We start from the raw sequence: 12,652 nt of genomic DNA, 5'->3' as shown, positions 1-12,652 counted from the left end.
ATTATTTTCTTAATTTTTACATTGATTAGATGTTGTGATAATATTTTTGGATACAATGGGATAAATGAATATTGTTAAAATCAATTTCACTTGCTTCTTTTCTTTTTTTCACTACTACTGTAAAATTAAAAATTAGCCCTAACCGGTGTGGCTCATTGGATAGTGGGTTGGCCTGCAGACTCAAGGGTCCCAGGTTCCACTCTGGTCAAGGGCATGTACCTTGGTTGCGGGCACATCCCCAGTAGGGTGTGTGCAGGAGGCAGCTGACTGATGTTTCTCTCTCATCAATGTTTCTAACTCTCTATCCCTCTCCCTTCCTCTCTGTAAAAAATCAATAAAATGTATTTAAAAAAAATTAAAAATTATTAAGATGACTAATCTTTTTGTTTGTATTCAATTTTAAATGGGCAGGGTTAATATTTAGGGAGAGAAATGATAGCTTGGGAATAGTAATAAATCAAGTGTTACAATCAGAAAATAATAATTTTACAAGCTTGGTATCTTCACACAATGCAAGCCTTTAAAAATGTTAAACTATATTTATCGATGATGAAATATGTTACCAATATTTAATTAATTGAAATTATGTAGAATTAAAAAATTCTTGGATATAAAAATAATATAGTCATAATTTAATAAAATAGGTGTATATATATATCAATATATATCAAAGTAATATAAATGAATGATGGAATTATATCCATTCCTAATTTTTCTTTTATGCCTTCTTTTTTAAACTTCTACTACAACAAAAATATATGGACATTGTTAAAAGTGATATGGAATTATGGCTGAACTTTTATTAATATGTGAGTTGGCTTAAATTGAGCAAAATTCATTTCCCCTGTTTATTTCCTTTTTTCAATAAGACAGAATAGACACAAACTAATCCTACATAATAAAGAGGTAATATGCAAATTGAACATCTCACCAACACACAAGATGGCCACCCTCCATGTGGTCACAGATGGCCTCCCCCATGTGGACACAAGATGGCCACCACAAGATGGCCGGCAGGAAAGTACAGTTGTGGGCGATCAGGCCAGCAGGGGAAGGCAGTTGGGGGCAACCAATCATTTAGGCCTGATCCCACTAAACAGGCAATAGGGCATCCCTTGAGGGGTCCCAGATTGGAGAGGATGCTGGCTGGGTTGAGGAACACACACCCCACCCCCTGTGCACAAATTTTGTGCATTGGTCTCTAGTATGAGATACTCAACTTAAATCATATTTGTATACTAGAGGCCAAATGCACGAAACTCATGCAAGAGGCTTGGCCCTGACAGCCGCAGCAGCTTGCTTCGGCCCTCACAGCCCTGGCTTAGTCCAGAAAGTCCCTTGGCCATCCAGTCTAATTAGCGTATTATGGTTTTATTATTATACTAGTAGATGCTAGTGATAAGGCCTATTTAAAGCTTCATGTTTCATCTGATTATACCTATCTAACTTCTCTGTAAAAGTGATAGAACTCATTTAAATGAGAAAGTAGACCTTTATTATGGTTAAAATAAAAACAATGAAGAGAATAATAACTATGTAGTAAAGTAAATTTAGCAAAAATGTATTTTCTAAGTGCTAGCTTCCAAATTCTTGAATTTTTTTAAAATTTTAATTTTAAAAGGGTAATAGCTTACATGTGTATAATTATTTTATATGGTATGTTTTAAAAGCACTTGATTTTATATTTACCTAGAGGCCCGGTGCACAAAATTGTGCACGGGGAGGGGTGTCCCTCAGCCCAGCCTGCACCCTCTCCAATCTGGGACCCCTCGAGGGATGTCCGACTGCCCGTTTAGGCCCGATCCCAGTGGATCGGGCCTAAACGGGCAGTCGGACATCCCTATCACAATCCAGGACTGCTGGCTCCCAACTGCTCGCCTGCCTGCCTTCCTGATTGTCCCTAACCGCTTCTGCCTGCCAGCTTGATCACCCCCTAAACACTCCCCTGCCAGCCTGATTGATACCTAACTGCTCCCCTGCCACCCTGTTTGCCCCTAACTGCCCTCCCCTGCAGGCCTGGTCACCCCTAACTGCCCTCCCCTGCAGGCCTGGTCACCCCTAAGTGCCCTTATCTGCAGGCTTGATCGCCCACAACTGCCCTCCCTTGCAGGCCTGGTCACTCCCAACTACCCTCCCCTGCTGGCCTGATCACCCACAACTGCCCTCCTTGAAGGCCTGGTCCCTCCCAACTGCCCTCCCTTGCTGGCCATCTTGTGGTGGCCATCATGTGTCCACATGGGGGTAGGATCTTTGACCACATGGGGGCAGCCATCTTGTGTGTTGGAGTGATGGTCAATCTGCATATTATTCTTTTATTAGATAGGATAGAGGCCTGGTGCACAAGTGGGGGCCAGCTGGTTTGCCCTGAAGGGTGTCCCGGATCAGGGTGGGGGTTCCCTTGGGGCATGGGGCGGCCTGGGCGAGGGGCCTATGGTAGTTTGCAGGCCGGCCACACCCCCTGGCGACCCAACCGGAGGCCCTGGTATCTGGGGTTTATTTATCTTCTACAATTGAAACTTTGTAGCCTGGAGCGGAGCCAAGCCTTGTGCTTGCTCTGAGGCAGCAGCCATTTCTGTTGGGATTTATGTATCTTCTATAATTGAAACTGTGCAGCCTTAGGCAGAGGCCTGGGCCGGCAGAAGCTTGGCTTCCTCCTTCACAATGGGCAACCCTAGCCTCCTGCTCTTTCCAGCTTCGTGGCTGCTGCCATTTCTGTTTGGTTTTATGTATCTTCTATCATTGAAACTTTGTAGCCTTAAGCAGAGGCCTGGGCTGGCCAGGGCTGCAGAAGCTTGGCTTCTTCCATTGCCACGGGCAACCCTAGCCTCCTGCTCTTTCCAGCTCTGTGGCTGCCACCATTTCTGTTTGGATTTATTTATCTTCTATAATTGAAACTTTGTAGCCAGGAATGGAAGCCTAGGCCTGCAAGGGCAGGCGGAAAGCTTGGCTTCCTCCACTGCTGGGGAAACCCAAGCCTCCCTCCTGCTCTCTGTGGCTGTAGCCATCTTGGTTGGGTTTATTTGCATATTTGCTCCTGATTGGCTGGTGGGCGTGGCTTGTGGGTGTAGTGAAGGTACGGTCAATTTGCATATTACTCTTTTATTAGATATTATAAGAATCCCTTAGTAAATACATGCCTCCCTAAAGTATCACTTGACAGAGAAGAATCTTACAAACATTCAACTGAAAAATGTAAATGAAATGCATTTTCTCAGACTAACCTAGAGAAGGGAATTCAGTAAAACTACTAATTAGATGATATATTACATTCACATTGCCTTGAATTGTTGAACAATATTTGGCTAGTTCAAAATTAAATTCCAATAGTGGAAATTCAGTTTGGAAATTTGAGATGTTTTAAAATGAACCTAAGGCTTTGTTAAGGTGTGGCAACTTTGTGATGCCCAAATGTCTTGGCTGTGGGGCAGCAGTGTAGCTGGGGATCTCCATAGTAAAGTCATTATAAAATAGATGTACTCAAAATAGGGTTTCAGAACCACTCAAGAACAATGCAAGGCTCGATTCAAGGAGTTTTTGAGAAATTGATATAAAGAACCTGGGGTTAAAAAAGTGAAAGTACCCATGTATTACAAAAATGATTTTGAGAGTCCAAAAATAGCCTCAGGCAAACTTTATCCCCAAATATTACAATGATATGAGGCAAAAGCAGTTTTAAGTCAGATGCACTAAGTTGTGATTGATAAGATATCATACAGTGTATAAAACAAGAATGATTGACCAATTCCCATTTTATTGCTGTTTACTTTTTTTTAATTTGATTTCATTTTGTGTCAGACGAATCCTTACTCTCCGTATCTATATAACAAAAAGAGTCAATACCTTAAGAAAGAAAAGTGTTTCACTTGAAATAAAAGAGAAATTGAAAGATCTTATTGTGCTTGCTATTAGGAGTTACAAGTAGTTAGGTCAGCAAACAAAATTTTCCAGTGGGAGATCATTGTGTGAAGAACGCCACAGGTTTCAGGCTAAAAGAAGCATAACGGCACACCAGCTACAACAGTTTATAGTAATCTCAACCCTGGGGAGGACAGGATCATCTTAAAATGGGACAAAGTTAAGACGCTTTGTCTTTCTTAAGTTATGTAGTTCAAATTGGTACTGCCTTACCATAATGTTTCCTTTCCATTAGCTGTGAGTGTTTAAAAGTAATTAATCTTTAGGACCCAAACACTGTCGTCTGGAACACATGTCTACAGGTTGGGTCTCCATAATCAATCTTTTGTAGAGTCCCTTCCCAATAAGGTATACAAAACCCAGATACAGTAACAGTTACATAACTTGGAATTTACCTGTAAGCCAATGGTACTGAGCTATATTTACACCAAAAGTGTCAGGGCACATCTATAAAGTCTAACACAGAAAATTATAATTACACAAACAAATATGTCAATTAATTTTGTAATCAAATGATATAGTAGAGCTATTTTTCCAATGGACCAATTAAACTTGCTACAAGGCTTCATACTGAAGTGATTTGTGTATTTTTTAATTAAATAAGTATCTATATCAATGTCTAATACAGCATTTCCAAAATCAGTGTGGGATTTTTAATGGAGCTAAAAAATAGAATATTACCAGCACTGTGGAAGCCCTCCTCTCACCTGTGTCTCCTCCCCATCTTCCATCACCTCTCCCAAAGGCAATCATCATATTAACTACTAAAACCACAGATGAGTTTTACTTATTTTGGATTTTATCTAAATACTAGTGGCCTGGTGCACAAAATTTGTGCATGGGGGGGAGGGTCCCTCAGCCCGGCCTGCACCCTCTCCAATCTGGGACCCCTTGAAGGATGTCCTAGTGCTGGTTTGGTTTACAGGGATTGGGCCTAAACCAGCAGTCAGACATCCCTCTCGCAATCCGGGACTACTGGCTCCTAACTGCTCACCTGCCTGCCTGCCTGATTGCCCCTAACCACTCTGCATGCCGGCCTGCTTGCCCACAACTGCCCCCTGCCGCCGGCCTGGTTGCCCCCAAATGCCCCCCCTTCCAGCCTGATCACTCCCAACTGCCCCCCGTGCCAGTGTGCTTGCCCCCAACAGCCCCCACTGCTGGCCTGCTCACCCCCACCTGCCCTCCCAACTGGCCTGCTCACCCCCAACTGCCCCTCTGCTGGTGTGCTCACCACAAACTGCCCCCCCCCCCACTGTCATAATCACCCCCAACTGACCCCCACTGATGGTCTGCTCGCCCCAACTGGCCCCCATGCTGGTCTGCTTACCCCCAACTGCCCCCAGATCACTGGTCTGATCACCCACAACTGCCATCCCATCCTGGCCTGATCACCCACAACTGACCTCCCTTCTTGGCCTCTAACTGCCTCTACCTCGGCCCCGCCACCATGGCTTTGTCCAAAAGAATGTCTGGAAGGTCTCCTGGAAGGTCTCCCAGACTAATTAGCATATTACCCTTTTATTAGTATAGATAGAGGCCTGGTGCATGGGTGGGGGCCAGCTGGTTTGCCCTAAAGGGTGTCCCGGATCAGGGTGGGGGTTCCCTTGGGGAGTGGGGCAGCCTGGGCGAGGGCCCTGTGGTGGTTTTCAGGTCAGTCATGCCCCCATGGGGTGAGGGTCCCTGCTGGGGGGGCATGGCCAGCCTGGGTGAGGGGCTGAGGGCCGTTTTCAGGCTGTCCACACTTTCTTCAGGGTGGGGTTCCCTGCTGGGGTGCCTGGCCAGCCTGGGTGAGGGGCTGAGGGCCGTTTTCAGGCTGTCCACACTTTCTTCAGGGTGGGGATCCCTGCTGGGGTGCCTGGCCAGCCTGGGTGAGGGGCTGATGGCTGTTTACAGGCTGACCAAGCCCCCTAGCAGGGACCCTCACCCCATGAGGGTGTGGACAGCCTGGGTATGTGGCTGAGGGCTGTTTTCAGGCTGGCCACTCCCCACCAGTGACACAGGCTCCCAGCCCCTCCTTGAGGGGAGGCCAGGGTGGGCTGGAAGCCTAGGTCGCTCCCAGCGACCCAATCCCCCAACCCCTCCTTGAGCGGAGGCCAGGGAGGGCGGGAGGTTTGGCTTCCTCTGACTTCAGGGTCAACCCAAGCCTGCTGCTCACTCCAGCTCCATGACTGCTTCCATCTTTGTTGGGTTAATTTGCATACTCACTTCTGATTGGCTGGTGGGTGTAGCAGAGGGGTGGTCAATCTGCATGTTTCTCTTTTATTAGTGTAGATATACTTGCTGTATACTTACTTATGTGCTCTGCTTCTTTGTTCAGCATAATTTTCCCCCAACTTTTCAGATCTAACTCTCAACCACCAGTACATTTGCTTCTAATTCTACATCTCTCCTGAAAATGCCGTGAGCAAAATCACCAATGACTTCCTTCTGCCATATCTAGTTGTCATGCATTTGTCCTAAACTTTCTTGTTTTGAGCTCAGCCTTAGATTATTGGTCAATAGTTTATTTTTTAACTCTTTAGAGATAGAAACATGAGTGATGAGAGAGAATCACTGATCAGCTGCCTCCTGCCCTGCCCCTACTGGGGATCGAGCCCACAACCCAGGCATGTGCCCTTGGCCAGTATTGAACCTGGGACTCTTCAGTCTGCAGGCCAACCCAACGCTCTATCCACTGAGCAAAACCAGCTAGGGCTGATCAATAGTTTCTCATTGAAATTTTATAATGATGTATTCCTTTGGCTTTCTCCCTACCTCCGTGTTTTGCTGTTTAGTTTTAGTTTAGTTTTCTTTTGCCCATCTCTTTCTCTTTACATACTCCCTTTGTATAACCCACTTCTTCTCAGATAATCAAACTTCAACTACATGCTTCATTATTTTTTAATCCTCATCTGAGGATATGTGTTTATTGATTTGAGAGAGAGAGAGAAACATTGATGTGAGAGAGAAACACTGGCTACCTCCTGCACACATCCTGACTAGGGATCAAACCGCAACCAGGGTATGTGCTTTAATGGAGAATGGAACCACCACCTTTAGGTGTACAGGACAACACTCCAACCAACCGAGTCACACTGTCCAGGGCCATGTTTCATATTTCTGTATGTCACCAAAGCCCTCACTTGAAGTCTAGGCCACAATATTTTCCAATCAAATGTTTCTATTTGAGTATGCCAACACACTAGTAAAAATCAAATAATTTTTAAAATAATGTCAAAATTCTGGAGAAAAAAATAAGAATATCATCTAGTGTTTATTGGTAATGTTAAAATAATTCATATTATTCAGAAAAAAAAGAAGGTATTTTATAGAAATCTGTAATAGTATAATTAACAGTTGAAATGTGCTGTTTGTTTTTTTACCATTAATGTTTTCCTGTTTGCAAGTTACCGGTTATTTTACTTTCTTCTATTTACACTGTGGCAGAAAGAATAAAAATCTGAAACTCAAGAAATCTGTCTATCATTTTATCTACCAGCAAATCAAGATACATTTCTTAACTGTACTGGCCTTAGTCTAGTCTAATAGATGTTCTTTTAGGGACTTTCTAGTTTTCTGGGCTTTCTTTTTAGGAACTGTCTGGGAGAATGCATTCTGGATGTAAAAGGTGATTACTCTTTACTCTTCCTATATCTGTCATTTTTATCACTATATGCCTAAGATGATATATTCCTAAGGGAAAGGAATTTTATCTTTTCAAGTTACTTTAACTATCACAATACTCTATACACATAGGTAGTTAATATATAATTTCTGAATAGATTGCTTTCTCACTATTGTTACACATTTTTTATTCATTGTACTACCTAGAATTTTACAATAGAGTGACTTTTTAAAATCATGTCTTTATATAAAGCCTGTCACTGACCTTCACAATGTGGTTTTACTTGTCAAGTGCTATAACAGATGGAAAGAAAAAATAGAAAGATATATTCTATTCACATTTAAGTAAAATACTTTTTTGCTAATAAGGACAAGTTATTTTGCTATTTCTGATGGGTCATTATATAGCTACATAATCAGTTTAAACAAGGATATAACACCAAAAATGTAATAGCTTTCTAAAAAACTGCTGTGTGAGACCACAGGAATATTAAGACATCTCATATAATTCCAGCATTGCTTAAAAAACATTGTCTTTTCTAAATAAGTATGTGAACATCATTTTATCATTGTTAAGAGACAGTTTTGTGATTATCCAAAGAAAAGGCTCATAATATGATTGCTGATTACAAGAGTTTCATTATCTAATATCTTTGTGACTCAGAATATTAAAAATGTAGACCTGTTGTGTTATACAGAAATTTGACCTAATGGCAGAATCATCACAATATTCATTAAATTCATTGCATTTACTATAAATAATTTCCATAAAATGGTAACCATGTTACCTCTAAATAGTTAACAAAGTCCTACAGTTTTCTATCCAAATCAATAGTTCCCTAGGACAACCTGGCTCCTTTTTAACAACATTTTGCTATTTCTTTATCGAGCACTTTTATTGAGGATTCAGGTTTCTGAATTGCAGAATTTGATTTACCAGAACAACATACTGACTACCTTGCCTTCCTTAGCAACTTCAAACCATATCCCCCTAAACAGTATTATTTTTTTCTCATGATAGGTGCAAGCAGCAATATTCTAGGCAAGATTCTTATTTACTGATATTGCCAGGGATCATTATTCAGTCTTAGCTGTGCTGTCATAAAAATAACATATTATTCACACTCATTTTAATTGTGTATGTGTGGTTTTTTTTTAGTTTCCAGTTCCACCATTCCACCATCAACAATAAGTATATTTTGAATAAAAAACTTTACACAAATATATACATTTAATTATCTTATAGAGGCTTGATGAATTATATAACATTAAAAATATTTTCTGCTATTGCTACATATTTCAACTACTGTTATTTAATCATATCCATGTATTTTCATAGAGGGGTGGTTTATATGAGTTGATAGATTAGACTGAATGCTTAATAAGTATATAAGTAGTAATAATAATTTACAGGTTGAGAACCCATAGCAGGGTCGCCTAAGACCATTGGAAAACACAGATATTTACATTACGATTCATAACAGTAGCAAAATTACAGTTATGAAGTATCAACGAAAATAATTTTATGGTTGGGGGTCACCACAACATGAGGAACTGTATTAAAGGGTCGCGGCATTAGGAAGGTTGAGAACCACTGCTCTAGAGGATGTGGGCCACTTCTCTTCAAGTTGGAGGAGAAGCAGCTCCAGGGCACTGAGCATCTCTTAAAGATGCAAAACCAATGTGGTGGCCATATTCTCTTCCTGCTGAATCCTGCCCAGGATGATTGGGGCAAAATCAGGATGCCATGGAAGTCACCAGGCCCTTTTGGAGCTGCAGGCCCTGGGTTCTACCCATGGAGACCCTCATCTCTGTGACTTTCTGAAGAACCACTTCCTGGGGGAGGAGGTGAAACTCATTAAGAAGATGGGCGACCACCTAACTAACATCTGCAGGCTGGGCTGGGCTGAGCAAGTATCTCTTCAAAAGGTTCACCCTCATGCATGACTAGGAGCCTTTGGAGCCCAGAGGCCTATAAGGGGCCCCTCAGCATCCCCCTGGTGTCTGGCTCTCTCCTGAGCCTCTCTCTGAAATCACTAGCCATCCTTTTAAGCACTCTGGAGCCCTCTTCCATGTACTGGACCAAAAGGAAATAATAAAGCTTTTTGTAGCAAAAACAACAACAACAAAAATCAAAACAAAGAAAGGGGGTCCTAACTGGTTTGGCTCAGTGGATAGAGCATCAGCCTGCGGACTGAAGGGTTCCGGGTTCAATTCCGGTCAAGAGAATGTACCTTGGTTGCCGGCACATCCCCAGTAGGGGGTGTGCAGGGGGCAGCTGACTGATGTTTCTCTCTCATCGATGTTTCTAACTCTCTATCCCTCTCCCTTCCTCTCTGTAAAAAATCAATAAAATATATTTTAAAATAAACAACAAAGAAAGGGGGTAGTGAAGGGTAAAGGAGCTCAAATATATGGTGATGGATGGAAGATGATTTGACTTTGGGTGGTGGGTACACAATGCAATACTCAGATCATGTATAATGGAAATGTGCACTTGAAACCTGTATAATCTTATGAACCAACTAGAGGCCCGGTGCACGAAATTCATGCATGCCGGGGGGGGTGTCCCTCTCACAAGCCGGGACCCCTTGGGTAGGCTCCCTAGGCCTGGATGGTGATCAGGGCCTATTGGGGCTTTCCTTTCCTTGGCTACCAGCAGCTGGCCCCACCGCTGCCGCTGCCACTGCTTGCCATCTGTGCAACACTGGCCCTCCCTCCCCCACCACTGGTTGCCTCCCTCTGTGGGCAACTGGCGTGGGGTGCAATTGCTTGGCTGGCCTGGGCCTCCCTCTGAGGGGCTATCGCTGGCCAGCCCCACACACCCGTCACAGCGTCACTGGCCAGTGGCCTGGGCCTCCCCTGCAGGCAATTTTAGGGTGATGGCAGGGCCCCGCAACCAATCACATCGCACCCACCTTGGCTTGCCTCGCACCAGTGCATGTCATAGTGTGGTCATTTGTAAGGTCATGCAGATGGTAGTTCTTTTGTTCAGTCCTTCCTTCAGTTTGCATATTACACTTTTATTATTATATATGTCACCCCAATACTTTTAATTTAAAAAATATGGGAAAAGTTCTATTCATCTATGTTGGTTTCCCAATAAAATAAAAATAAAGTCAGTGTGTAAATAATCAAATTGTTTTTGTTCAACTGGCCAAGTACCCCTACTCTGAAATAGCCTTGAAAGCTTCATTGTGGAATTAATGTCTTAAACTAGAATCAGGGTTATCGAATATTTCCAGCTCTTCATTTTAGAACTACTAAGTCCCTTAGCCTTTACATATACTTCAATATAGCCAAACACGTAAATTATTCAGTTATATGACTTTTCTTAAGACACAGCTTGTATTCTGAGACCAAGCAAACATACACTTTTGTGTAAATAAACAGAAAAATAAACAAAAAACAAAGAGGGATTAGGAAATAAATTTTATACTCACGGAATATTCTATAAAATTCTTCAAGAGCCAGGTGCTTGTCAGAGTTAAAATCATCGTATTTCAGTAGATCATACAAAGTACAATCTGAATGATCCTTTCGAAGTTCTTCCTGCTTTATCACCTGACAAGACAATTATAACCACACAATTTTATCTGTGTCTTAACATTTCTATAGTACTATTAATCGTATGTAATAATCAACTAATAGATCATTTTAAGTGTGCAGTTCCGCAAAGAACTGAATCTAAAAAAAAAAAAAAAAATCTGGTTTTCAGTTACCGGACAATTATCTTTAACTACCTCAAAGATATAAAGTGATAAAGTTAAGATAGATACTTGGAATTTAGTCTGAACTTTCCAATACAAAAATCACACAGTAGGACACAGAAAATCTGAACATTAGAAGGATATTTTGTATTTTGCTCTTTTACTTTGTTCCATTTATACTGATTCAAGCAAATACCTCCACATGAAAATTGCCTCCTATGTCTCAGTGACCTGTGTCAAAATAAAACAGAGCTCTTTTCCAACAGAACAAGTGAAATCCTTTGTTCCAACTTTTGTCCTTATATTATTTGTGAAAAATGAAGTCAGACTTTTTTTCCTCCTCTGCCTGCACTCCTCCCTGCTGGAAGTGCAGCCCTTTGGGATTGTGCATTAACTCCCTTGGTCACAAAGGAGCTATTAAGCAAATGACTGTTTCCAGGAGCCAGATAGAATTAATGCACCGACTGATGATGAAAATCTATCCAAGCGTGGGTGGGTGAGGAAAATCATACAACTGCTTTTCTACTCTGTGCTCTGTTCTAGGGAGTGAGGCTGGAGGCTTTTTATACTCCACTGATTTTGACTATTGCCTGTCATATAAAGGAGCTCCCCAAGATTTTTCAAACATTTCTATTCATTCTGGGTAGCTGCATAGCTGTGCCATGGGCTTTCATATTCCACAGACAGAGAGGCAACAGTTCAGATTGCTTGGAGCAGTGCATCACAGTGCATGTTTTTTAAAGGTTACATAGTGTAATCAGAAAAAATACAGGCTATGAAGTCAGCTAGCTCTGGGTTCAGGTCCTGCTAATGCCACGTAGCAGCTCTATAGTTTCTGGCAAATTACTTAACCATCCCTCAGTTAGACATTGAAGAGAGTAACACCTGTATCCCGTGGTTGTAATAAACATTACACACAAGCACACATGCACACATACATATATGCATGCATACAGTCAGAGGCCAGACTTAACATATAGTATTCACTGGAAAAAATAATCATTTAAAGTTAAAATATGACTTTTATATATACTGTGCTTCTTTTTCAAATAATTCACTGCAGATTTTCACACCAGCTTGAGCATTTTATGGTTATGCATTCACAATGTACTATTTTCTTTGGGAGAGCAATATGTTTTCAATTTTCTTTGTATATCAGTGGTAGATTTGTGATTCTAATTTCTAAAGATTATCGGGTGCCTTTGAGCTATCTTTCACCCATTTTAGAACACTTCTATCTGAAAAGTTCACTTAGGCATGAGTGTGGATGAGCTATAGATACAGCTCTGAGGATGGAGTTTAGATGTGAGTGACTAGAACATCCAGCCCCATCTTTAGCCACCTGAGGGATAATATGCAATGACAACATATTCACTGCCAAATATAACTTTGACAACATAATACATTCTCTATCCTTATACATT

At 41.7% G+C, this 12,652-nt stretch overlaps 1 protein-coding gene across 4 annotated transcripts in view; it reads right to left on the bottom strand.

Moving 5' to 3' along the window:
* Positions 1–12,652, bottom strand: part of FSTL5 (follistatin like 5) — a 618,951-nt gene that overhangs the window by 288,079 nt on the left and 318,220 nt on the right. For all 4 annotated transcript variants that reach the window (XM_080673147.1, XM_080673149.1, XM_080673148.1 and 1 more), the window contains exon 6: positions 10,962–11,082. In XM_080673147.1, coding sequence (XP_080529273.1) covers positions 10,962–11,082 — 121 coding nt within the window. The remainder of the gene's footprint in view (positions 1–10,961; positions 11,083–12,652) is intronic.

This window comes from Plecotus auritus (assembly GCF_963455305.1).
Source record: "Plecotus auritus genome assembly, chromosome: 6".
NCBI lineage: Eukaryota > Metazoa > Chordata > Mammalia > Chiroptera > Vespertilionidae > Plecotus > Plecotus auritus.
This window is presented reverse-complemented; position numbering and strand designations above follow the sequence as displayed.